This window comes from Papio anubis, unplaced genomic scaffold (genome assembly GCF_008728515.1).
Source record: "Papio anubis isolate 15944 unplaced genomic scaffold, Panubis1.0 scaffold183, whole genome shotgun sequence".
Taxonomy (NCBI): Eukaryota; Metazoa; Chordata; class Mammalia; order Primates; family Cercopithecidae; genus Papio; species Papio anubis.
The window spans coordinates 1-26,195 of record NW_022161834.1 but is presented as its reverse complement, the minus strand read 5'-3'; the positions used below and the strand labels follow the sequence as shown (position 1 = coordinate 26,195).

Sequence of the window (26,195 nt, the reverse complement as noted above, 5' to 3'; positions counted from 1 at the left end):
AGTCTTTGTGGTCCTCGCAGTGTTTAAGTTACATCATAGCATTTTCTCAAAAAAGAAGTTTGTTCTATTTTCCAGGTAGCCTTTGATTTTTGCTTGATTTCTTTTGTGTATTTGCTTCTCTTTTACTTACATGTAATCACCTTGTGTTGTTACATGCACCAGATACCCAATTATGTTTGACTTCTGACTGCTTTGGTACTTAGTTCTAAATATGGATATGTCTGATACTTTGGCACTTTACACGTGATATAAACATGGAGCTACATTATGAAGTTTAAACTCACAAGTTGCCTTTTCAGTTAGCCCCTTCAGCTTTTCCTGTGGCCACTTGTTGCTGAGGATCCCTGGCATTTCTTCTGTTAGAGGTGGGGCATATCCTGATCAACCATAGCAAAGAGGAATGGAACTGGGAAAACTTGGTCTGAGGATATCCCAGCCACCTGGAGCAGCCTGGCAAAAGGACATCTAGGAGGAGACATCCATTTGGCAAGCAGTCAGTCAGTCAACAGCAGGCTTCAATCCCCAGTTTGAGGTTCAGGGACAGAATACCAGATCTTGGGTCGAGGAACTGGTCAAGGCGTTCCACCAGGTACAGTGCTGGCCTCAAGGAGGACTCAGATAGTGAGCAAGATAGAAGCTAAAGGTTAGAACAAGAAGGGGCAAATAAAGGTTAGTGTCCAATTCCTTGTCCAGACAGGCTTTGCCAAGACCCTGAGGCCTAGGCAAGGTGTAGTGTGTGGCATCAGGAAGCTGGCTGGACATGTGATGGTACTTACCTGGGGGGTACACAGGGTGAGGCCAAGGGGCAGACAGGCAAATACGGATTTGGGGAAGAGTGGAAGCAGCAGTCAGAAGACACCTAGGAAAAGCACATTGGGTCCACAACCAAACAACATGGAGACCAAAGGAAAACAGGCAAAACGAGAGGTCTAAAGAAAATAGGGCAGCCTACGTCCAAGCAGCAGCATCTGTGGGCAAGAGCCTAGGCTGGAGCTAGGCTATTTAAAGTGGAGAGTTAGAGCAAGACTACAGCCAGGGCACATTTTTACCAAATCCAAGAAGGTTCAATAGCCCTCTTCCCAGTGACTAGGAGAGCCTGCAGCTGGGAAAGTGAAAGGTGGAAGAAGAGGGTTGCAGGAACTGGGAAACAGGCAGTCTGGGCAACTTCTTCGATCCTAAACATCAGGTTAATAGAAATTAATCTCTGAGTTTGCTTGCTAACTGAATCATACCTTCCTGTAGGTTGATATTTAAGAGTTTTTATTTAGAAGAGTTTTAGAATCTTTGAATTATTTGCAGCTTCTTCCAGACTTCAACCCATAATCAGCATTAAAAGATTGTGAAGAGTTAGTTAAAGCCAGTTGGTGACAGAGTTGCTAGTGCCATGGATAAACGGCCATGAAAATAGTCAAACTGCATAGTTTCACAGGTCTCTTCTGGAATTTCTACCCCATAGAAATGCGAACGTTCTAACACTCGAGTACCCAACTATCAGACATACCTGTATTTAAATGTAAATTCCCCAGACACTGGATTATTTTATCATTTCCATTGATTGTCATGGTTGAGTATTAAAATTTAAGATAACTATATCCTCAAGCGTGTGAGATTGTCATCTTACGTAATTAATGCTGTTTATCTGGAATTTAAGAAGTATCCCTTCAATTTGTCTTTTTATTCCTTTCTTTCTTACCTAGTTCGTAAGAAGAGAGTTGAAGCAGACAGAAGGTAAACTTCCTCAGGGAGGAGTGAAGTTTCACCGTGGTGTGGCCATTGAAAAACAAATACTCTTCTTCTTCCCCATCGGGACCATTTTATCAAAGTTTGTTCATTTCCGTTAACCACATAACTAATAATTTAATTGTTATTCTTTTTTAGCACTACTTATTTATCTTGGATTTTGTAATATATACAATTGTTTTATTTGCTCATGGGCACTTCTGGCAACTTGACAAATGGACTGATGCAGATTTTAGAGAGTGACGACATGGAAAATGAATTTAACCACTTTCTTATTGGGTTGTCTTGCTTTCTTACATGAACTTTTTTTTTTAATCATTGAAAGGAATTTAGTGTATACTATGTGTTTGTAATTGTGATTATGATAGAGGCCTATCTCTGTTTACATGCATAGCTTTGAGTTAGGCTAAATACATCAGAAGTGTTCTGCTGACCACATAAGAAGTTAGTATTGCCAATCTTTCACTGCATGTGAAAATGTGACCAATTTAGCGCAAATTCTGTCTTCGTTTCAGAAAAATCAGTAAATGCACATGCCCTGTTGATTGGAGATCAGTAGTGTCATCTTCATAAAGCAAGACAACATTATGACACTTTAAAACAGTATTAGCAAAGAAGTCTATTTGTTAACCCACAAATGTAGCTTCAAGCCAGACTCACAGGTAGCAAAATGAATTAGCACACCTACTTTTACTGACTATTCAACATAAATTGAATCTTTAACATGACTTTAAAGGATAACTATTTACAAAGCTGTTTTAAAGTTTTTCAAACATGATAGAAATTTTCTAAATGTTAGTAAGAGAGAAGCTTTTAAAACAGTACATTCCTGAATAAAACAATAATATTGTATCTTAAGGCTGTCTGATGCACATGATTGCATTTTTTGGGCAAATTTTAGAAGCATTTATGGCTTTGTCTTTAGTGTAACAAGATCACAGGATGAAAGATGAACATTCAGGTTAATTATCTAGACTTTTGTCCGCAGTACATGATCCATCCAGACATTTGCGAATGTCAGGAGAAAAATGTGAATTATCATTTATCCAGATGCATGTCATCTCAAGGACAAAGCCTGTGAAAGTACAGCTGAAATGGTTGCATTGTAGTGTGCATTAATCTTTTGATGTAGTGGTGTAAAAATGCAATGCTAAACTAAGGAAGCAGGTGACTGCAGCCTTTGGCTCAAGTGCACTACTCTGATAACTGTCAGTGCCTGAGGTTGTGATTGGTGACATTCTGACACTGCCCAAGGCAACTCACCCTGTATTCCTCCTTTCTCCCCTCCCTTTCTTCCAATTCATTGTCGTTTTTCTCTTCTTTTCTCTAATTTGTTACTAAACAAATTCCAGAGTTTGTTTCGTAACCGAGTGAGTGTTCCTTAGTTGCCTGGTAGCAATAAAACAAGTGAATAGGAAAATGATTAATATATTATTCTGTTATTCTATTTAGCTTGTAAAACACATGGAATCTGTTTAAGATAGCCCTTGTAAAGTTGGACATTTACCTGTATTATAAGTACCCACAGCTGTGTCTCTGAAGTCCTTTGAAATATCTCATTTTCTTGAAATTTTTTTAATTTTTGAGAACACAATAAGCAGAATATTCTAACACCTTTGGCCCTAAAAATCCTTTAATTAGTTTATGGCTTCATCTCCTTATCTATTTTAAAAACACAGTAAATACTGTTTCATGGTTTTCAGTCTGATTTTTCCTTCCTTTTCACCCATTTAGGTGTGATGTGTTGGAGTCAACTTGTACAGGCTTGCCAATTGTTGTATTTTCAAGAATTTTGCAAACTGGTTGTTCAATACAGCCATTATTTAAAATGAAATGATGTGTACTTACAATTGAATGAATTATATTAAGGACAAAAGTAACAAATACTATACTCAAAAATCTTACATTTTACTATTTTCTAACCTCTTAAGATTATTTACATCTAGTAGGTATGTATGTAGAAATACTACTTAATAGTATGCTACTGAACATATCCTCTCAACTCCATGTTCACTACTTCTTGTTACTACAATGGCTTGAAATTGGCCGTGGTAGAAATATTTACATCACAGAAATTAGCAATATGTAAGAAACTGGGGCTTTCTCCCCCTCTAGATTGCTGGTTGATAAGCATTCATCAGCACACCACTGGGTGAAATTACAAATGTTTTTATACATATGTTTTGCTTACCATGTTGCCAAAGGGAAGAACATTTCTCTTAGATGTCTTTTCTCCTCTTTGGATTTGTTACAAACCTATTTAAGTGCTCAGTCCCTGACCTGCCTCTCCAAGTAAGCCTTTTTCCTTTTTTTTTTTCTCACTCTCTTTCTTGCCTTGCCTCTTAAAATCCCGGACCTTATAGAGCATTCCTTGCAGCCCCACAGTGCTGTGAACTGGGGGCTAAAGCAGTTGTTGGCAAACTCTGGCAGAAAGCAAGAAAAAAAAAAAATCAGAGTTCAACCATGGCTGTTTCTTTTGTACAAGCAGTTATTGATAGTATTAAAGCAAGATAATGGAAAATTATCAAAAATATAGCACTGTTTTTAGCTTATAAAATAGTTGGGTCGCATGCAACAGAGTCTATGAAATGAAATGTTGATTACTAATCAGTTTGTTTTATTATTACCTGTGTTTTTAAAGTGGCTTGAAAGGTGGCATTTCCATGAGTATGCACATATTGACGATAATCCTTAGAAAAATATACACTTGAGGAGCCTATCCACCATTTAATTAGCCTAGGACTTCATCCCTCTCTCTGCCCAAAGTATGTGGAAATGGTAGGTCTTTCATCATCATGGGCACAGTTAATCCTTTGCTATCCATTGTAATGGGGCATAATGTATATAAATTTTTTTCTATGTATTTGTTTTGCCAGATACTGTGTTGAGATATTTGACAATATTTGGATAACTGATTGAAGGGAGATAACTTCTCCCCAGGCCTATCTCCCCCCGCCCCCTTTTAGAGTTGTGCAGGTCCACTTTAAGTATAAAATCATTCACCTGGACTTGTGGGCTCATATCACCAACATCTATTACGGCATATGTAGATGATGTTTAGGAGATAAACCTTAGAAGTCTAGAAATCATATGATTAGTTCAGCACTGCAGCTCCCCATCTGCTTATTGTGTATAACTGGAAGCTGTTTTCATCCTCATCAGCGTGATTAAATGACTTAGTTTCTTTCATCTTTGGAGGGTATAATGTAAATAAGTGTCGTGTGTGTATGTGCATGTGTACTGTCAGATATCTAACTAGGTATTTGGCTACATCTGGACAACTGATTGAAGGGAGATGCTCTCTCCCCAGTCCTCTTCCCTTGTCCTTTTTAGAATTGCTGCAGGCCCAGGTTAAATATGAAATTACTCCCTAGAGTTTGCAGTTTATGTTACCAACCACCACATTTTATAGCTATGTAGAGGATGACTCTTAGGAAATAAATATTAGAAGCCTAGAAATCATTTAGCTGTTCTAGCACCAAATCTATCCGTTTGCCTAATGTATTTAACATTCCATCCTCATCAACATGATTAAGCCCCTTTCTTCCATCTTTGTAGGGCTCATTGTATATAAATATTTTGTACATAAAGATCATCAAATACTGTAATGAGGTATTTGGCTTCATCTGGAAAATTGATTGGAGGGAGACGCAGTCTCTCAGCCCTGCTTCCCTTGTCCCTGTCCAAGTTGCTGCAGGCCCAGGTTAGAAGATTACCAACCTGGAGGGGCATGCAGTTCATCTTACAATAAAAGTCCATTCATTTAAAAACTCAGAAATCATCCCAGTGCCTGTACTCCTCAAACCAATTTCCCTAAGGGGAGACTGGCACACCAGCCCAAAGAACAGGTGCTTCTCTTCCAACAGAAACATGGCCCCTGACAGGGCACCAGCATTAGGGAAACCAATGTCTTCCGTATAGCTGCCATGAGAATATTTCAGATGCTCAAACTGAAAACTCTTAAAACCAATGTTAAGCATCAGCATGCTTTAAGTGTAAGATAGCCCTCTGGAATTTACAAACACATGTGCAGCTATTTCCTTGTTCACAGATATGATGTACTCAGCCCTCCCCTAGGCACTATGAAGGAGACAGAGGAAGCATAAAAATTCTGGACTAATATAATTTTATATGTCTTTCTGGGATTGGGGAGTAGATTGAGTGCCTTTTTTACAAAGAAGATCCCATATTTAATTCAAGTATTTATAGCATCAGCAAAAAAGGGCAGAGGGCAGGAAGTTGAGAACACTAGGTTCTGTGCTATGTTACCTGTATTCGGTAGAACTGTTTCTGGAGTCAGGTTTTAAGTCATGATCCTGAAGCTTCCTTCCCCTCTTCCACTAATGATGCAATAATAGCTGTTTTCGTTTTAATTAGCAGAGAACTAAGAGGAAAGGTCCTAGCTCTACCTTCCACTCGCAACTTCCCTTTACCTCCCCTTATTGCTTTCATCTCAAATATCCCTGCTACTCGTAGCTAACGTACTGAGACGCACACAAAGGAAAGGTGTAAGAGTGCTTGGAAGCATCCAGCTGAGCCCACTGGAGGAAAATCACACGATAGGGCCTCCTGTTGTGATATACTGGCCAGAGAAAAGTGCCAAGAACTTCAGGGATGTTATTCACTGCTTTCCTACTCCCCAGCACTAGATCAGATTGGATTTTACTTTGTAGTTCAGAAGTTAAGAAGTCAAATTGCTGACCGAGGTGGGGAAGGAGGATGGAAATTAAAGGTTTACATTTGTTTAATGGCAGAACTGAGATTTGCTCTGCTTACCTCTTTCCCATATGTCTGTAATAGCAATGACTGAATAATCAGTAGACCAATGGAAGTGGAGTTGCAAGTTTAAATTTATAACCTGACTCTGGGTTCTGTTCTAGAAACAGTACATGTTTTAGAGGCTTTGCCAGTTGGGATACATTGTTGACTTGGGGGAGGCTGAAGGAGAGAGCTGACAACCTAGACACAGAAAAGAGTAATTAACTAACTAGATTTTCTTCTGATCTCTTCCATGGTAGTGATTCTGAGCACATTGGCCCAGCTAGTTGGTATGGTGAAGGGGCACCGTACTAACAGATTTGGAGACTGAATCCTAATCCCATCACCAACACTTAGCAGGTATATGATCATGGGCAATTCATTCAATTGCCTGCCAATTATAGACTATATAGGGGGAAGAGCACTGGATTTGGAGTCAAGAAACGTGGACACTTGGCTCCACACTTCCTTAGCTGAGTAACTTTGGGCAAACCACTTGGTCTCTCGAGCCTAAGGTTCTTCAGCTATAAAATGGGAATAATATCTTCACTAACTACCTCACAGAGTTGTGGTAAGAATATAATCAGATAACTGGATACAAACACTATATAAACTGGAAAGCGCCATACAAATGTGAGAGATCAGTTTTATTATCAAATCACTATTTTCCACTGCCTCTTGAATCGGTTTTATTCTAACCAACCATTACATCTTCCTCATCTTTTGGAGTGTGGGCAATTGAGGCTTGGGTGTGTCATCAGGGACTGGAGTTATTTCAGCTCCCACATAGAGGTGGGAGAGGTGGTTGATGGGGCGGTGGAAGTTAGATACCAGTGATGTATATGGTAGGACATTTTCCTGGGTCACTTTGACAGTACCTTGGGAAATTGTCAGAATCCTTGCAGAGGGCCGAGGCTGGGCACAAGGGAGAAAGCAAACAGTTGAGAATTGAGAGGAGGGTCTGGAGCACGACTGCCCTCCTGTCATTGCTGCAGGTGGGAGAGGCTAAGACTTCAGGTATGACTGGAGGCCTAGGAGAGAAGAGTGTCCCTAGGGTTTCAAGAATTTTCATGCCTAGCAGCTGAGTAACAAGCACCAGTTCTGATAGATAGTGAAGGGGAGAAAATGCCACCTGTTGTGGGATCAGCTCTGCAGGGCAGCAGCTGCCTTGTTATCACCAGCAACCTTAGCCCTAGTCAGTAATATTTCTGCTAAGAAAGGTTTTGAAGCATGGCCTCCAAGGACTTTCATAAGCCCTTGGAGTCAGGACTGTGTCTCATCCATCTTTGTATCTTAAGTACCATCTCATAAGGTGCCTTGTACATAGTAGGTGCTTAATGAACAAATATTGCTTGAATTTAGCTGTTGTCCAGCCCCACAGAGTTATGCTCCATTTGCCACCATGTGATATTTTTGGGAAACAATACTGATTTGGATGCCAGCTGTATGTGACTTTGGGCAAGACTCTCCCATCTATCTTGTCTTCATTTCATCTGTAAAATGAAGTGAGTGGATTCAGTGCTCCCTAAGGTCCCTTCCAGCTCCAATACTTGACAAGCCTATGATTCTAAATCGTTTCCATTGCCTCTGAACATGGGTGAGTAATGCCTCCACTGCAGCTCTGTTTTCCTCCAGGAGGCTTTGTTCAGAGGAGGTCTGACTATTGCACAGCCAGTTTTTTCTTCCTCTTCAATAGTTCTTTACTGTCTTCAGAATAGTTGTGGATGAGCGGCCTTTTCTGAAAGGATACTTAAAAATATATACTATTTAGGCTGGGCATAGTGGCTCATGCCTGTAATCCCAGCACTTTGGGAGGCCAAGGCAGGTGGATCACCTGAGATCAGGAGTTCAAGACCAGCCTGGCCAATATGGTGAAACCCCGTCTCTACTAAAAATACAAAAAATTAGCTGGGCCTGGTGGCAAGAGCGTGTAATTCCAGCTACTGGGGAAGCTGAGGCAGGAAAATCGCTTGAACCCAGGAGGTGGAGGTTGTAGTGTGCCGAGATCATACCACTGCACTCCAGCCTGGGTGACAAGAGCGAAACTCCATCTCAAAAAAATAAATAAAATATATACTATCTTGCTCCTCAACCAGTGGGAAAGGAGAGGAGGGGAGGCAAAGAAAGAAACTGAGCACAGTAAACACAGCATTTTTTGTAGGCTCTTATTTAAAGTGTATGTGTGTATGTGTGTGTGTGTGTGTGTAAGTATTGACTAGGAAACAGAGAAGCCAATCAAAAGTATACTGTGCAATTGAGAGAGGCTGACCCAGGATTTAAAACTTCCTTTGGGTAATCTAACTGTGAGTAGATAGGAATCGGCCATATGGTGAAATGAGATCAATAGGAAATGTGCTTTTTGAGGAAATTTTATTTTAGTACCAAATGTTGCCAGTGACAATCTTCAGTTAAGAAATAAGTTATTCTAACCTAAAATTCTTATCTCTGCCACTTTGGTTTAAAAACAAAAGCTCTTATATACATGAAATAATTATATTTTAATTAAGCCTTTAGCTTAGTTGTTTTCATCTCTTCAAGGAAAATGAATAAGCAGCATTTTTCATTGTACTTAAAAATGTAAAATATCTGCATGCCACTAATCTGTAACATTTTACCAGTTCAGATGCCTGTAATGTGTGACTTTATGTGTGTCTGTGTTGTTTTGAAGATAACAAAGGAAGTAATACTTTGTAAACTGTTTAAACAAGTGTTTAAACTTCTATTGGCAACATTTATTGGGCTAAGCAGTTACTGAAAACTCCATATAGTTTTATTTTCCATTTGAAACTTCAATCAAATCAAGACTATTATATTCATTAGGGAATTAAAGACTAATTTGCCTTTTAAATGTGAAGTTGAACATTGTGTGGAAAGTAAATGTGTGATAAAGCAAAATGTATAAAGTTTGAAATATTATACTTTTACCCTGGATAATTATTCAGGACCCCAGTTGGCCCAAATAGGTGCAATTTTTAATACTTTGAAATTAGCCAGCCAGACTTAATGCTAAGGTAAATGTAAACTGTTTTAATTAATTAGCTTTCAAAGATATAATGTATCTATTTCTGTCAGGAATGATATTTCCAAATGAAAATGTAAAGAACATTGGGAATTAATAAACTTTCCTTTCGAAGTAAAAGTAAAGACTGGTTTTATATGGCTAATTTTTAGACAGTGTTTCTTTAAAACAAATGGTTGGCATCATGGTATTAGATGAGCACATCTGCAGAAAACTATAAAATGCCTTTATTATGAAGAAACAAGACAACTACAAGTAGCCATAACAGAGAGAAATAACTCGTTATCAAACAAAAATGTACACATTTGGCTAAATAGTTAAAAATTTACTAGAATGAATGGGAACAGGAATACAGAAAGCCCAAACAGGTTGACTATTTTACCCTGAATTTTTTACACTAACTTTGGATTTACATTATTCTTATTTTTAAAGCCCTTCTGGTAATTTGTAATACTGAACACTAAAAATGATGAAGTTATGTTGTAAAGGTTTGACCCTGGAAAAACAGGAAAAGCTGTTCTTCCTGCCCTTCTGCTGAACTCTGTCCCAACTCTTGGATTTCAGTTTAGGCTGGTAAGGTTCAACTGAGAAACATAAAGAGCCAGTGTCTAATTTCTGTATTTGCTGTTTCACACCTTCTCTTGGACAAAGAAGTATAGTAATTATTTTGTTTAAAAGATTCTCCCTTTCAGCCTATTGGGTTATAATGAATAGAGCAGTTAATTTTTAAAATCAACTTAAAAATAGCATGAGGAGAATATAACTTAACTGCTACCTGTGTGGAGAAAGACTTTGATGTTTTAGTTTATTAAAAGCTTAATGTGGTTACACACAAAAACACACACACAGAGCAATAAATTAAATCATGCCACCAGAGAAAATAATCTTCACTAAAAGGAAGACAGGAATGAAGGAAAGAAGGAAGAGAAAACCATAAAGTAACTAGAAAACAACAAAATGGCAGGAGTAAGTCCTTACTTAGCAGTAATAACATTGAATATAAATGAACTAAACTCCCCAGTAAAAAGACATACTATCTTTTCATTGGGCTGAATAACATTTTTTAAAAAGGCTGACTGATCTGTTGCATACAGGTAACACTTTTCCTTTAAAGATACACAGGCTGAAAATGAAGGGATGGAAAAAGATATTTCATGCTAATGGAAACCAAAAAAGAACAGAAGTCACTATACTTATATCAGACAAAATAGAGTTCATCAGAAAACTGTAAGAAGAGACAAAGAAGGTCATTATATAATGATAAAGGGGTCAATTCAGCAAGAGGATATAACAATTTTAAATACATGTGCCCCCAATACTGGAGCACCCAGATACATAAACCAAATATTATTAGAACTAAAGAGAAAGAGAGAGAGAGACCTCAATACAATAATAGCTGGGGACTTCAACACCCCACTTTCAGCATTGGACCCATCTTCTAGGGAGAAAATCAACAAAGAAACATTGGACTTAATCTGCTCTATAGGCCAAATGGACCTAAGAGATATTTACAGAACATTTTATCTAAGCTGCAGAATACACATTCTTCTCAGCATATGGATCATTTTCAGGTATAGATGTTAGGTCACAAAACAAGTCTTGATATATTTTTAAAAATTGTGATAATATCAGGCATCTTCTCTGACCACAATGGAATAAAACTAAAAATCAATAGCAAGAGGAATTTTAGAAACTATACAGATATACGGAAATTAAACAATATGCTCCTGAATGACCAGTGGGTAAATGAAGAAATCAGAAAAATTGAAAAATTTCTTGAAACAAATGATGATGGAAACGGAACATATCAAAACCTATGGGAAACAGTGAAAGCAGTACCAAGAAGGAAGTTAATAGTGTCTACATCAAAAAAAGAAGAAAAACTTCAAATAAATAATGAGGCATCTTAAAGGACTAGAAAAGCAAGAGCAAGCCAAACCCAAAATTAGTAGAAGAAAAGAAATAATAAAGATAGAGCACAAATAAATGAAATTGAAATGAAGAAAGTAACATAAAAGATCAATGAAACAAAAAGTTGGTGTTTTGAAAAGGAAAATTGACAAACCATTACCTAGACTAAGAAAAAAAAAGAAGACCCAAATAAATAAAATCAGAAATGGAAAGGGAGACACTACAACTTATACTACAAAAATTCAAAGGATCATTAGTGGCTACTGTGAGCAACTATATGCAAATAAATTGGGAACCTAGAGAAAATGAATAAATTCCTAGACACATAAACCTATCAAGATATTACCATGAAGAACTCCAAAGTGTGACCAGACCAATAACAAGTAACGAGATTGAAGTCATAATAAAAAGTCTGCCAGTAAGGAAAAGCCCAAGACCTGATGGCTTCACTGCTGAATTCCACCAAACATTTAAAGAAGAACCAATACCAATTCTACTCAAACTGTTCCAGAAAATAGAGGAGAAGGGAATACAAACTCATTCTACAAGGCCAGTATTACCCTGAGATCAAAACTAGACAAAGACAGATCAAAAAAAGAAAATTACAGACCAATGTCCCCGATGAATATTGATGCAAAAATCTTCAACAAAATACTAGCAAACTGCATTCAACAAGACATTTAAAAGATCATTCTTCATGACCAAGTAAAATTTATCCCTGGAATGCAAGGATGGTTCAACATACATAAATCAGGCCAGGAATGGTGACTCACACCTATAATCCCAGCACTTTGGGAGCCTGGGCAACAAGGTGAAACCCTGTCTCCACCAAAAAACAAAAACAAAAAATTAGCCAGGCATGGTGGTGTGCGCCTGTGGTCTCAGCTATTCAGGAGGCTGAGGTGAAAGAATCACTTGAGCCTAGGAGGTAGAAGTTCCAAAGAGCCAAGATTGTGCTACTGCATTCCAACCTTGGTGACTGAGCAAGAACCTCGCTCAAACAAAAAAACAACCAAAAAAAACCCCCACCAGAAATCAATCAATGTGACACATCATATCAACAGAGTGAAGGATATAAACCATATTATCATTTCAATTGATGCTAAAAAAAAAAAAAAAAAAGATAAAATTCAATGTCCCTCCATGATAAAAACCCTCAAAAAACTGGGTATACTTTGGGAGGCCAAGGCGGGCGGATCACGAGGTCAGGAGATTGAGACCATCCTGGCTAACAGGGTGAAAACCCATCTCTACTAAAAAATACAAAAAAATTAGCCAGGTGTGGTGGCGGGTGCCTGTAGTCCCAGCTACTCGGGAGGCTGAGGCAGGAGAATGGTGTGAACCTGGAAGGCAGAGCTTGCAGTGAGCTGAGATCGCACCACTGCACTCCAGCCTGGGCAAAAGAGTGAGACTCTGTCTCAAAGAAAAAAAAAACTGGGAATAAAAGGAACATGCCTCAACATAATAAAAACCATATGTGAAAGACCCACAGATAGTTTCATACTGAATGGGAAAAAATTAACTCTTTCCTCTGAGATCTGGAAAAGACAAGGATGCCCACTTTCACCACTGTTACTCAACATAGTACTGGAAGTCCTAGCTAGAGCAATCAGACAAGAGTAATAAATAAAGAGCATCCAAATTAGAATCGAAGAAATCAAATTATCCTTGTTTGCAGATGACATAATCTTACATTTGGAAACACCTAAAGATGCCATCAAACAACTATTAGAACTGATAAACAAATTCCATAAAGTTACAGTAAACAAAGTCAACATATACAAATCAGTAGCATTTCTATATACCAACAATGAACAACCTGAAAAAGAAATTTAAAAAGTAATCCCCTGATGGTGCTTTTCATGTTCTAGCAATGCACACATTTTGGCCCTGGCTCCTGATACCACAAGTTTCTTTTATGTACTTAGGCTCACTTATGGATGCATCACTTTTAAAAGCCGGGAATTTAGGAAAGGTTCATAACATTTTTATAGAACTTTAAGCTTTTTGAAGGGTAAACACTTGTAAAACTTCTCTAAAGAACTGGTTGGGTGCAATGGCTCAAACATATAATCCTAGCACTTTGAGAGGTCATGGTGGGTGGATCACTTGAAATCAGTAGTTTGAGATCAACCTGACCAACTTGGTGAAACCCTGTGTCTACTAAAAATACAAAAAAATTAGCTAGGCATGGTGGTGCATGCCTGTAGTCCCAGCTACTCGGGAGACTGAGGCAGGAGAATCACTTGAACCCAGGAGGTGGAGGTTGCGGTGAACCAGGATCATGCCACTGCACTCCAGCCTGGGCAACAGAGCGAGATTTCATCTCAAAAAAACAAACAAACAAAAATTTAAAAATTAAGGAGGGTAAAAATGAAGAGAGTTTGATTAATGGGTACAAAAATACACTCAGAATAAGTTTTAGTGGTTCAACAGCACAGTAGGGTGACTGTAGTTGTCAATCATGTATTGCATATTTCAAAATAGCTGGAAGAGATTTGAAATGTTCTCAACACAAAGAAATAATCAATGTTTGAGGTGATGACCAATTACCCTGATTTGATTATTACACATTGTATCATGTATCAAAATATCACATGTACTCCCATGCATATGTACAATTATAATGTATCAATAAGTATTTAGTAAAAGACAAAAAGAAACAATTATTTAAAACTTTCAAGCAAATAGGGACAATTACTATAAATATCAAGAAAGAATCCATTGGCTAGATAATTTAGAAAAAATATTGTTTTTGAGCCAATAAATGTTTATAAAACATTTAAATAATACAAGGAGGCCAGGCACGGTGACTCACTCCTGTGATCCCAGCACTTTGGGAGGCTGAGGCTGGAGGATCACTTGAGATCAGGAGTTTGAGATCAGCCTGGCCAACATGGCGAAACCCTGTCTCTACTAAAAATACAAAAATAAGCTAGGTATGGTGGTGCACATCTGTAGTCTCAGCTACTCGGGAGGCTGAGGCAGAAGAATCGCTTGAACCTGGGAGGTGGAGGTTGCAGTGAGCCGAGATCATGCCATTGCATTCCAGCCTGGGCAACAGAGCGAGACTCCATCACAAAAACAAATAATGATAATAAATAAAAACAAGGAAAGGTAAGCAGAAGTTATATCATATCACAACTCTGGTCTTGGTAGAAGGGTTTGGGGTATCTAGCATTTATCATTTAAAGACCTGAATTTAATTGTTATTTACTTCCATTTATGACAGGGATCATATTCATTCACTCACCTGAGCTGAAATTTGGCTTTCTGTAATGACTGTAGGAGAGTCTAACAATGGACAGCACTGGAAAATTATCACTTCTATACTAAATGTTAAACTGTTTAATATTATTAAAATAATATTAAAATTTGGGGATAATATTTTAGGTTTATGTGTATATCCCAGAAGTTTATTCTTTAATAGTGATGTTTGTCATCAACTTCGGCTTCAGCTGAAGAGTGACTCATTTTTTGTCCCTTTTGGCATTTGGCTGAAATATGTATTCAGTGCACCTCTAATGGAGGCATAATGGGGTATGAAAATATGGGAAAGGCAAAATTAATTCCAGATGATGGCATTAGTGAAGGTTGAGTGGGGCAGACATTTGAGATGGACAATGAAACATGAGGAGGCTTCTAACAGGCAGAGATGGGTGATAGAAAAAGGGCATTTCAGGCCAAAAAGCATGCTTGAATCTTTCCTATAAAACTGTATGCACACAGGCGTGGTGGCTCATGCCTGTAATCCCAGCACTTTGGGAGGTCAAGGTAGGCACATCACCTGAGGTCAGGAGCTTGAGACCAGCCTGGCCAACATGATGAAACCCCATCTCTATTAAAAAAAACAAAAATTAGCCAGGCATGGTTGTGCACACCTGGAATCCCAGCTACTTGGGAGGCTGAGGTTGCAGTGAGCCAAGCTCACACCACTGCACTCCAGCCCGGGTGACAGAGTGAGACTCCATCTCAAAAAAAAACTGTATGCACCCAGCCATGATGCTTGTCTTCTGTGATTCCTGCCTCCCACTGCTTCCATAGGATTCCTACCTCCAAGCTTCCATAATGAAATCCTTACCTTTTCGTTTCAAATTTATGTCTTTAGTTTTTCTCAACTCTCCTATAAATACATGTTTTTACATACACATAGAATATGCTTATGTATACCGAAGTAACTATTTCCTATAGGAACTCTTTGATAACAAGAAAAGTGCTGCTGTTATTAATTAGCATATGATGATTCAGTGTGACACGCTTTCTGAGTTACTCTGGCTGGAAGTTTAGAGATAACACTAATTAGAGCTTGTAATGTTAACACATTAAGTAGAGTCGGAGTGTCATTTTATCTATCACTTTCACTCTAACCAAACCCTGAACACTAATGGGAACCATACTCTGTCACTTGTTCAAATATTTTACCTGAAGTCCTCAGATTTGTTCTCTTTAGTGTGTTAGGATGTTGAACTTCAACTGTTTTCCATTACTTGAAGTGGGTTAAATGCAGAAGGTTGGGGGTGCCATACCACTTCTACTTCAGATCATCATGTTTCTTTGATTAGGCACTGTAGTAGTCAATTTTTGCTAAGTAAGTCTTTAGTAATAAACGAACCTAAACTTCAGTTTCCTCTTTGCTTACATTATATTATGTCAGCTAGTGGCTGAGGCTCTGACCCACGTAATTTCTTATTCTAGAACCCAGGCAGAAGGACCAGCCTCTATTCAGAACATGGCTTTCTCTTGGTGGAGGGAAAGAGCAGGCACACTAGTAGAGAAAGGCAGTGACTCTTAAAGCTTCCACCCAGAACTGTCTGATTGTCACCTCCACTTGTATTTTATTGACCAAAGCAAGATTCATGTTTCTAAACTTTGTGATTACAATATGACATTTATCTGAGGAGAGGAGGAAAATCCCATCATGGGATCATAGCCAAGCCTGGAATGCCTACGGGGCAGCACTGGAAGTCACATAGTAGTGGGCAAGCCTGTCTATTCCTCTAAAGGAAAGCAAATATTTGGTAACAGTATTTCAATCTACCACAGGCATTTAGTGGACTTACCTTTTCACTTATTTATGTAAATATAATTTCCAGGCTTTTCCTGTTTGCTTTCCTCCAAAAATTATGTTTCCAACTATAAGCGAATAGTGGCAACCCTAAATTATGTCTTTTTAAAAGAGAACTCTGTCTCTATTTCAGGACTTTCACAGGATCTTATTCTCCTGTGTAGTCAACCCTCTTGCAGCTAGTGTTTAAATCCAAACCAGGTCACTGGCTGGCATTCACAGGTGAATCTTCTGGTTCTGTGTCCCAAGAGAAGAGCAGGAGAGAGGGGGAAGAATGCAACATTCATTTATTTACAAATATTTATTGAATACTTTCTGGGTGCCAGCAGTATTGTAGATGCTAGGGATGGAGGAGTAAACAAAGCAAAGCTTCTTGGGGCTTCCACTAAGAAAACAAGCAATATGATGTTACGTGGTAAAAGTGCTATGGTGACAAGTAAAGAAAGGAGAGAATGACTGGGTAAGGTGATAAGAGGAAACCTTTCAGAGGTGACATTTGAGCAGAACCTTCATTAAAATGAGGGTATGAGCTAGAAGCATCTGGGAGGAAAATCATTCTCCTGCGTAGCATAAAGACTCTGAGATGGGGAGAAACTGGGCAGGATTAAGAAACCTCAGGGAGGCCAGTATGACTACAGCAGAGTCAGAGAGAATATGTGGTAGGAAACAAAATAATCATACACAGATTTGTAGAGGTGTTAATTCTGGATTTTATTCTAAATGTGATGGAAGCCATGAATGGTTTGGAGCAAGACGGCAATATGATCTGATTTGTTTTTAAAAGATCATTCTGGGCTGGGAGTGGTGGCTAACGCGTGTAATCTCAGTACTTTGGGAGACCAAAGTGGGCAGATCACCTGAGGTCAGGTGTTCAAGACCAACCTAGCCAACACAGCGAAACCCCATCTCTACTAAAAAATAGAAAAAATTAGCCAGGTGTGGTGGCGGCGGGAGTGGGGGTGCTGTAATCTCAACTGCTAGGGAGGCTGAGGCAGGCAGAATTGCTTGAACCCGGGAGGCAGAGGTTGCAGTGAGCAGAGATCACGCCACTGCACTTTAGCCTGGGCGACAGAGAGAGACTCTGTCTCAAAAAAAAAAAAAAAAAAAAAAAGTCATTCTGACTGCTAATATAGAAAATGTGTTAGAGCAAAGGAGTGGAAGAAGTGTGGAAGGTTCTACCTCTTTAGTGATATCCAATACTAAGGTACTATTCTTAACATCTCTGGCCCCATATGTGGTTTTTAATGTACACAGATTTAAGAGATTCATGTTTATAAGTTTTGTGATTAAAATATGATAATGTATGCCTGAAAAAAGGAAAAAATCCACCATTAAATTTTGCATTATTTTAGAAAAAGGAAGTAAAATAAGATGTATACATTTGATAGGAAAAATTTGAAATGAATAGCTAAAAGAAAATATATTTAATATTTGCCTAGCAGCCCATATAGGAAGGTGAGAGAGGAAAAGTGTAATAGATTAAGTCAGTCAGACACTGAATTTAAAAACCTCTCTGACCAAAGCAAAAGAAGCCATATTGCAGAGGAAAGTCCTTCTTAAAATAAACCATATCAGCTGGGTATGATGTTCAATGTCTATAATTTCAATATTTTGGGAGGCCATGGTGGAAGGATCCCTTGAGCCCAGGAGTTCAAGACCAGCCTGGGCAACATAGGGAGACCCTGTCTCTACAAAAAATAAATGAAAAAAAAAAATTAGCTGGGTGTGGTGGCATATGCCTGTAGTCCCAGCTGCTTAGGCTACTCAGGAGGCTGAGGTTGGAGGATTGCTTGAGCCCAGGAGGTCAAGGCTGCAGCAAGCCATGATAGCACCACTGCACTACAGCCTGGGTGACAGAATGAGACTGTCTCCAAAAAAAAAAAAAAAAAAAAAAAAAACTGATGAGATTTAGGAGACACATCAGTCTGATCAGCAGTGGAAAGCACATTAGAACTTGACTCAAGAGAACTGTGTCTCATCTCTGGATCTCCAATTACTGGCTGTGGGACCTTATACAAATTACTTAGCTTTTCTGAGTATTCATTTTCTTATCTATAGAAATAGAGGATGCCAGTTTATTCTTTATAGAGTTTTGAGGATTAGATGAGATATTACAAATGAAGTGCTGGCCCAGTGATTGGTATGTATTATAAGTATAAACATTCATATCAACCTGAATTATGTAGGAAATTGCACTCAGAAAGCTGTTATCTCCAAGAGATTGACCTAAAGATAGTATAGAAAATAAAACGCAATGGCCACAATATTGAGTATTGACTGTCCTCTAAATATTTGCAATTGAGAAGGGTTTTTTCCTGGTCAGTCACGGTGGCTCACATCTGTAATCCCAGCACTTTGGAAGGCCAATGTGGGCAGATCACAAGGTCAAGAGTTCGAGACCAGAATGGCCAACATGGTGAAACCTCATCTCTACTAAGCGTACAAAAATTAGCCGGGCATGGTGGTGCATGCCTGTAATCCCAGCTACTCGGGAGGCTGAGGCAAGAGAATCACTTAAACCCAGGAGGCAAAGGTTGCAGTGAGCCAAGATCGCGCCACTACACTTTAGCCTGGGCGACAGAACAAGACTGTCTTAGAAGAAAAAAAAAAAAGAAGTTTTTTTTTCCTTAAAAACCCAAACCATCAGTGATCTCCATTGCTGACATTAGTGGGTGCCAGTTGCATGAAATTCCAGGATGTTTATCTAACCTAGGGTGCTCCCTTCTCTGAGGGGAAGAAGTAGATGCCAGGAGAGGTTTAAACCATTAAGTGGCTTGCATACTGGGTGTAGCTGGAATGTACCTCAAGCAGGCACGTCAGTCCACTTCTTTGGCTACATTTTTGAAAGGTTGTGTCAAAGTTTAGCATTACTCCTGGGGATGGTCTGCTCCCGAAGAGCAGGCCAGGAAAATTCCCAGTAAGTAACTAAATGAATAAATGGTAAAATGTCGCAGTTCTCTCTCCACAGAGCCTCGCACAAAAGGTAGTCATTACATAGGCCACTGTCAAACAGTCCTCTGAGAGATTCCCATACTCTTCCTCTTCCCTCTAGACTACCCATCTGCCCCAATCCCTCCCTTGAGCAGCCACTTCTGTTTTTTCTCCTACTACAGCAGCCAGCCCCACCGCCTGGTGTAGAGCTTGAAGATAGAACGGGACGATAGGATGGGCAGAAACTGCCCTGCAATAGCTACATCATCCCTGGTTGCATACCTAAGAAAACCACTAGGGTCACCACACCCTGGAGGTGACATTCGCATGATTTATGCCTCTCTTGGGGTTTAGATTTTATTCCTTTACTTTTCTATAACCCTGTCATGGCCAGTTTAAAGGGCTCAATGTCATGTCCTCCCATTAACAACCAAGAGTACAGTGCAAGCCGTGCCGTGTGTGCTTCTTTACAAAAGGTCAAAGGTAAAAAGGAAATCTATACCGAAGAGCCTCTAGATACTATTTCCAGCTTCGGGGGAGTCCACAGTAGGTACTTCCACGGGTAGAGAACATTGTCTTAGACTGGGATAAGGGTTGGTATTCGCAGTTCCCTTCCTACGTTCTGTCCATTGTAAAGACCGGAGTCCGCGCTGAGCCTCGCCCTCCTCGCTGGAACTACAACTCCCAGGATACCCTGCGGCATGGGAGTGCGCACGCGCGTCGGAGGCGGAGGAGGAACCCGCCGCACCGACAGGGCGGTCGAGTGAGGGAGCTGCTGGCGGGTGGGTCAGGCAACTCCTTGGGAGGCCGACGCAGGCGGACGGGCGGGTGCTGGGAACCGAGCCTAGGCTTGCGGCCGGCAGTTTCCGTGGATCTGTGAAGAAGTCGGCGGCCCCTGCGGGCGCCAGTCAGGTAAGCCCAGCCCGGTGCTTTCCAGGAAGTCCGTCTGCGGGCGCGGGCTGGGAGTCGCACCGGCCATGGTGGCTGAGGAGGGAGAGCTTGCTGCCCGCCCGCCGCCCGACTCCCGGTTCCTTCCCGACGGGTCCGTCTAGGGGAGCGGGGGCACACGGGGGCTGCTTCTCTGCGAACGGCCCGGGCCGGGGGCGTGGGGCGCGCTGGGCGTCGCCCGCCGGTCTAGGCGCGCGAACCCGGCGTTCCCGGTGAATCACCCGCGGCCCGGGCGCCCGGGTTCAGGACCGGCCCCCTTCCCTCCCGCGGAGCCGCGGCCAAGCTGGCTCCCTGCACCCCACCCAGCATCGCCGGGACACGATAGCACCAAGCCTCCTTCAAAGGCTTCAGCTTTTTAAAAGTTGGGGCGGCGGAGTAGGGGAGCCAAAACTTAGGGCACACCCTTTTTGTGATTGAAATGTGGCTGCCCTTGCATTCACCGATTTGATCTGTCTGCTCTTAGAATTAAGTTCCTAGCTCCCAGGCAGCACAGCTGGATCCGGCTGGGAAGTTTGTGTGTTAGTTTGTTTTGAGGACGTGACTGGGTCGTTATATTTTTGCTTGCAGCGGGTGGTGTGTTTCCTCCGCAAGCCTGCATTCTGATTGCAAACAGAAATGGGAAACAGCCAGTTTCTTTCTTTCTTTTTAATGTTTAGTTAAGAATCGCATTTCCAACTTGCCCTTGGCCTCTGTTAAAACCAAAAGTCATCTGGCAATGAACACTGCAGTAAAACTTACCCCAGGAGGCCATACTTCAACAGGAAATAAGCCTGTGGAGATTTAAGTTAGTTATGTGCAGTCTTCCTTGGTTTGTAACATTTTCATGCAGCTCATGTGTCCTTTTCTGAGAAACCTTCAGATTAATTTTTTTGGCAGATTAAATTGATTAATTAATTGGCCCGTCAAAAATATATTAGGCTTGGAAAAACAGCTTTACCAAGGCTCATTTACTCTTGCTAGTTTCTTCTTCCTAGGCACCATTTCACCTGTAAGAGTCAGCAGTTATAATATTACAGTCCCCTTTCTTACACATTCCTACGAAAGGAACAAAACTAATTAAAATGTCCAAATATATTTTAGCTCTTTGAGCTTTCTTTGCTTTTGCAACTCGCAGAAATTCTAGTTTGCTAATCTTTAAAATTAGGTTGTTGGACCAGATGACCCCCAAGATTATTCTGCCCCTAAATATCTCTGGTTTTTAAAAGTTCATTTATTTTACTCATTCAGGAAACACTGGCCATATGAATTCCAAGCCCTATGCTAGCCATGAGAAAGAGCAAACATGAGTTCTTGAGAATGCTGTAGACCTACTGCTCAATTTTATTTAATCATGTATTTTTTATGACTAATTCCTAAATTTTGTGGTATATCCAATATGCTAACCTACACTGTAATTAATAACTTCATCTGAAGTTAAATACGTACAGGTCAAATCCCATGCAAAGATTTTTCGTTCGTAATTACTGGCCCATTGAAACAAAACAGGTTTGGTATGACAGAAAGGCCCTGAATGGTGGAGGGCAGTCTTTTCAAACTTTAACATGCGTAATTCACTCAGGATATTGTAAGCTTGAAGTAGAGCCCAAAGTCTGTATGTCTGATAGGTAATGCTGTCAGAGACCACACTTTGAATGTCAAGTGTGGGGAGGTAATTTTAGAGATATTTTAAGGTGTTTTTAATGGCAATTTAAATACTGATACTGATAACTGATATTAGATACATAATTGATGGCTTTTTCAACTCTCGGTTTTTTAAAATACTGTAATCCTATTAACTCTAACAAGAACAATTGTCTTCATAAGTTTTTTTCTTTCCTTTTCCTTTCCTTTGCTAGTTTGTCTTTTTTCTCTTTGCTTTTTTTTTTCTCTCCTCCTCTTCCTTCCTTGTTTTCACTCACATTAATTTGGCAGTTCATGAATTCAAGTATGTGTCTTGCCCCATTCTGTACAAAGTAGTGTTTTAGGCTCTTGGTGACTATGTGTAAGACATGAGGCCAGGGCCGGGCTTGGTGGCTCACACCTGTAATCCTAGCACTTTGGGAGGCCAAGGTGGGAGGATTGCTTGAACCCAGGTGTTTGAAACCAGTCTGGGCAACATAGCAAGACCCTGTCTCTACAAAATAAAATAAATTAGCTGGGTGTAGTGGTGATGCTTGTAGTCCTGGCTACTCAGGAGGCTGAGGCAGGAGGATTGCTTGAGCCCAGGAGTTTGAGATTACAGTGAGAGACAATGATTGTGCCACTGCACTCCAGCCTGCGTGACAGAGTAAGACCCTGTCTCTCTAAAAAAAGAAAAAAAATTATATGTATATAAAAATATGAATGACATGGTTCCTGTCTAGGACCTTATTCTCTTTGGGATTAGGCAGATATACTTATGTGTAGTCCACAGCACTTGTAAGAGCCACCTGTAGGGAGTAAAAAGGTAGTAGATATTTAGGAGAGATCTTTTCCAGTTGTAGGAGTGGGGAACAAATAAAGTCAATATTTTTTTCCATTCACTGGTCATCTCTTTCTCCAGGCGATACTGTCTATACTGTTTGAGTGTATGTGACATATATCTACATATAGTGCAATTCTGTAAATTTATTTTATTTGGAACCTTAGATGAGCCAGAAACATGAACATAATTAGAACCGGATGTGGTGGCACACTTCTGTAGTGCCAGCCAATTGGGAGGTTGAGGCAGGAGTATCACTTGAGTCCAAGAGTTCCAGGACAGCCTGAGCAACATAGCAAGACCCTGTCTCAAAAACTAAAACAAAAGAGAAAATCAGTTAGATCTGAGCAATATCATAGGGAGGATGAGAGGCTGTGGGGATAAAAATATACCTGGATAGAGGGAGAGAGAAAGATAAAGAGGAGGATCCAGTAAACAGTAGAGGGAAAAAAGACTTTTAGTAAGGTTTTCTGGTGTCAGTCTGATGTATACTGATATTTAGGCTGTGTTATAGCTGGCAAACTATTCTTCACGCTTTTCAGTTGCTCTTAAATTTAATATGCGTGAGCTCTCTCGATTAGAATAGATAAGGAGGGCATTATTCTCTAGGCTGTATGGCTAAAGTGCTATCATCCCTTGGTCATTGATAGTCCTTGCTGACATTTGATTTACATGCAGTTTTATGTCAGATCCTTTAAAATCAGAAATATATGGAGAGAAAAATGGTATAGACAATGAAAATTCTACTGGGCCTATAACTGGTCCATTAAGTTCTATTACATTTAAATTGTAAGCAATCAAATTTAATTTGGTGTTTGCAAAAAATTATATATGTGAACTTTGTTCTTGTATCTATATATATTGTCTGTAATCCATTGAAACATTTACAATGATGAAAGAATAGAAGTGTGAATAAATCAGAATGTCTCATGATTGAAAATGCTGTGTAACTGAAAATGCATTTGTGTAGTCTTGAGAAGTTTCATTTGAAACAAAATTGTTAGTGTGTATCTTGGCGAATGCTACTTTGTATTTTATTGATGTGTAATTGACATTCAATAAAATGCACATGATTCTAGTTCAAGGAGTTCTGACAATTTTCTACACTGTAACTTCTACCAAAATAAGATAGAAAACTTTTTTTTTTTTTTTTTTTTTGAGACAGTCTCTCTTTGTAGCCCAGGCTGGAGTGCAGTGGCATGATCTCGGCTCACTGCAAGCTCTGCCTCCCGGGTTCACGCCATTCTCCTACCTCAACCTCCCGAGTAGCTGGGACTACGAAGCCGCTACCACACCTGGCTAATTTTTGTATTTTTAGTAGAGGCAGGGGTTTCCAGCTGTGTTAGCCAGGATGGTCTCGATCTCCTGACCTCGTGATCCACCTGCCTCGGCCTCCCAAAGTGCTAGGATTACAGGCGTGAGCCACTGCGCCCGGCCAGAAAACATTTTTTTTAAGTCACCCCAGAAAGTTCCCTCACCCACCTTCCTCCAAAGGCAATCACTTCCTGACTCCATAGATTTCTCACACTACAGAGTTTTTTTGACTGGTCTTGGACTTCACATAAATGGAGTCATACAGCATGTGCCTTTTTGTGTTTGGTTTCTTTCATGTAAGAAAGATTCATCTATGTTGTTGGCAAGTATCAGTGGTTTGTCCTTTTAAGTTGTTGAATAGTATTCCATTGTACGAATATACGCCAATTTATGTTTTCTCCTTGATGGATATTTGGAATAAAGTTGTTATGAACATTCTTTTACAAGTTTCTTTTTCTTTTTTTTTTTTTTTGGAGACGGAGTCTTTCTCTGTCGCCCAGGCTGGAGTGCAGTGGCGCGATCTCGGCTCACTGCAACCTCAGCCTCCCAGGTTGAGGCCATTCTTCTGCCTCAAGTAGCTGGGACCACAGGCACCCGCCACCACACCCGGCTAATTTTTTCTATTTTTTTAGTAGAGACGGGGTTTCACTGTGTTAGCCAGGATGGTCTCGATCTCCTGACCTCGTGATCCACCCGCCTTGGCCTCCCAAAGTGCTGGGATTACAGGCGTGAGCCACTGCACCCAGCCTACAAGTTTCTTGATAAATACCTAGGAGTGGAGTTATTGAGTCATATGGTATGTGTATGTTTAACTTTATTAAAAATCTGCGGCCGGGCGCGGTGGCTCAAGCCTGTAATCCCAGCACTTTGGGAGGCCGAGACGGGCGGATCACGAGGTCAGGAGATCGAGACCATCCTGGCTAACACGGTGAAATCCCGTCTCTACTAAAAAATACAAAACCTAGCCAGGCGAGGTGGCGGGTGTCTGTAGTCCCAGCTACTCGGGAGGCTGAGGCAGGAGAATGGCGTGAACCCGGGAGGCGGAGTTTGCAGTGAGCTGAGATCTGGCCACTGCACTCCAGTCTGGGCGACAAAGCGAGACTCTGTCTCAGAAAAAAAAAAAAAAAAAAATCTGCCAAACAGTTCTCCAAAGTGATTTATACACAGGAGTTCTACTTGCTCCATATTTTTAGTGTTGCCAATGTTTAGTGTTGTCAGCCTTTTCAATGTTAGTCATAGTACAGGATGTATGGTTCTACCTCATTATGGTTTTAATTTACATTTTTCTGATTAAGAATGTTGAGTGCTTTATCATACGTTAATTGGCTATGCAGCATCTTTTTTTGTGAATTGTTTGTTCAAGTCTTACCTAGTCTTTCATTGGGTCATTCATCTTTTTATTGTTTGTAGGAGCTCTTTATATATTCAAGGTACAAGTTCTTTGTCATGTATGTAGATAGATGTGTTGGCATTTTTTTTTTACACAGTCTGTCCCTTGTCTACTTCCTCAATGATATTGTGATGAGCAGAAATTTTTAATTTTTATAGTCTGTTTTATCAATTTTTTGTATTATGGCTAGTGTTTTTTGTCCTGACCAATAAATTTTTACCTGTGCCCAGGATTGCGAAGAAAGCTTTTTCTTCTAGAAGCTTTATTTTTCTAAGTTTTTCATTTGGGTCTGTGATTGATCTCAAACTAATTATTATTGTGTTATAATTAAGATAGGGGTTTGGGTTCATTTTCTCCCTGGATATCCAGTTGTTCCAGCGACATAGGTTTAAGAAAACTTTAGGCCGGGCGCGGTGGCTGAAACCTGTAATCCCAGCACTTTGGGAGGCCGAGAAGGGCGGATCACAAGGTCAGGAGATCGAGACCATCCTGGCTAACACGGTGAAACCGCGTCTCTACTAAAAAATACAAAAAACTAGCCGGGCGAGGTGGCGGGCGCCTGTAGTCCCAGCTACTCGGGAGGCTGAGGCAGGAGAATGGCATAAACCCAGGAGGCGGAGTTTGCAGTGAGCTGAGATCCGGCCACTGCACTCCAGCCCGGGCGACAGAGCGAGACTCG

General features: G+C 40.2%; 1 protein-coding gene across 2 annotated transcripts in view; it reads left to right on the top strand.

Annotated features, from left to right (window-relative positions):
* Positions 1-9,642, top strand: part of LOC116272751 (tropomodulin-2) — a 64,968-nt gene extending 55,326 nt beyond the window's left edge. For both annotated transcript variants that reach the window (XM_031661523.1, XM_031661524.1), the window contains exon 10: positions 1,698-9,642. In XM_031661523.1, coding sequence (XP_031517383.1) covers positions 1,698-1,732 — 35 coding nt within the window. In that variant the 3' untranslated portion in view covers positions 1,733-9,642. The remainder of the gene's footprint in view (positions 1-1,697) is intronic.
* The last annotated feature ends 16,553 nt before the right edge of the window (positions 9,643-26,195 follow it).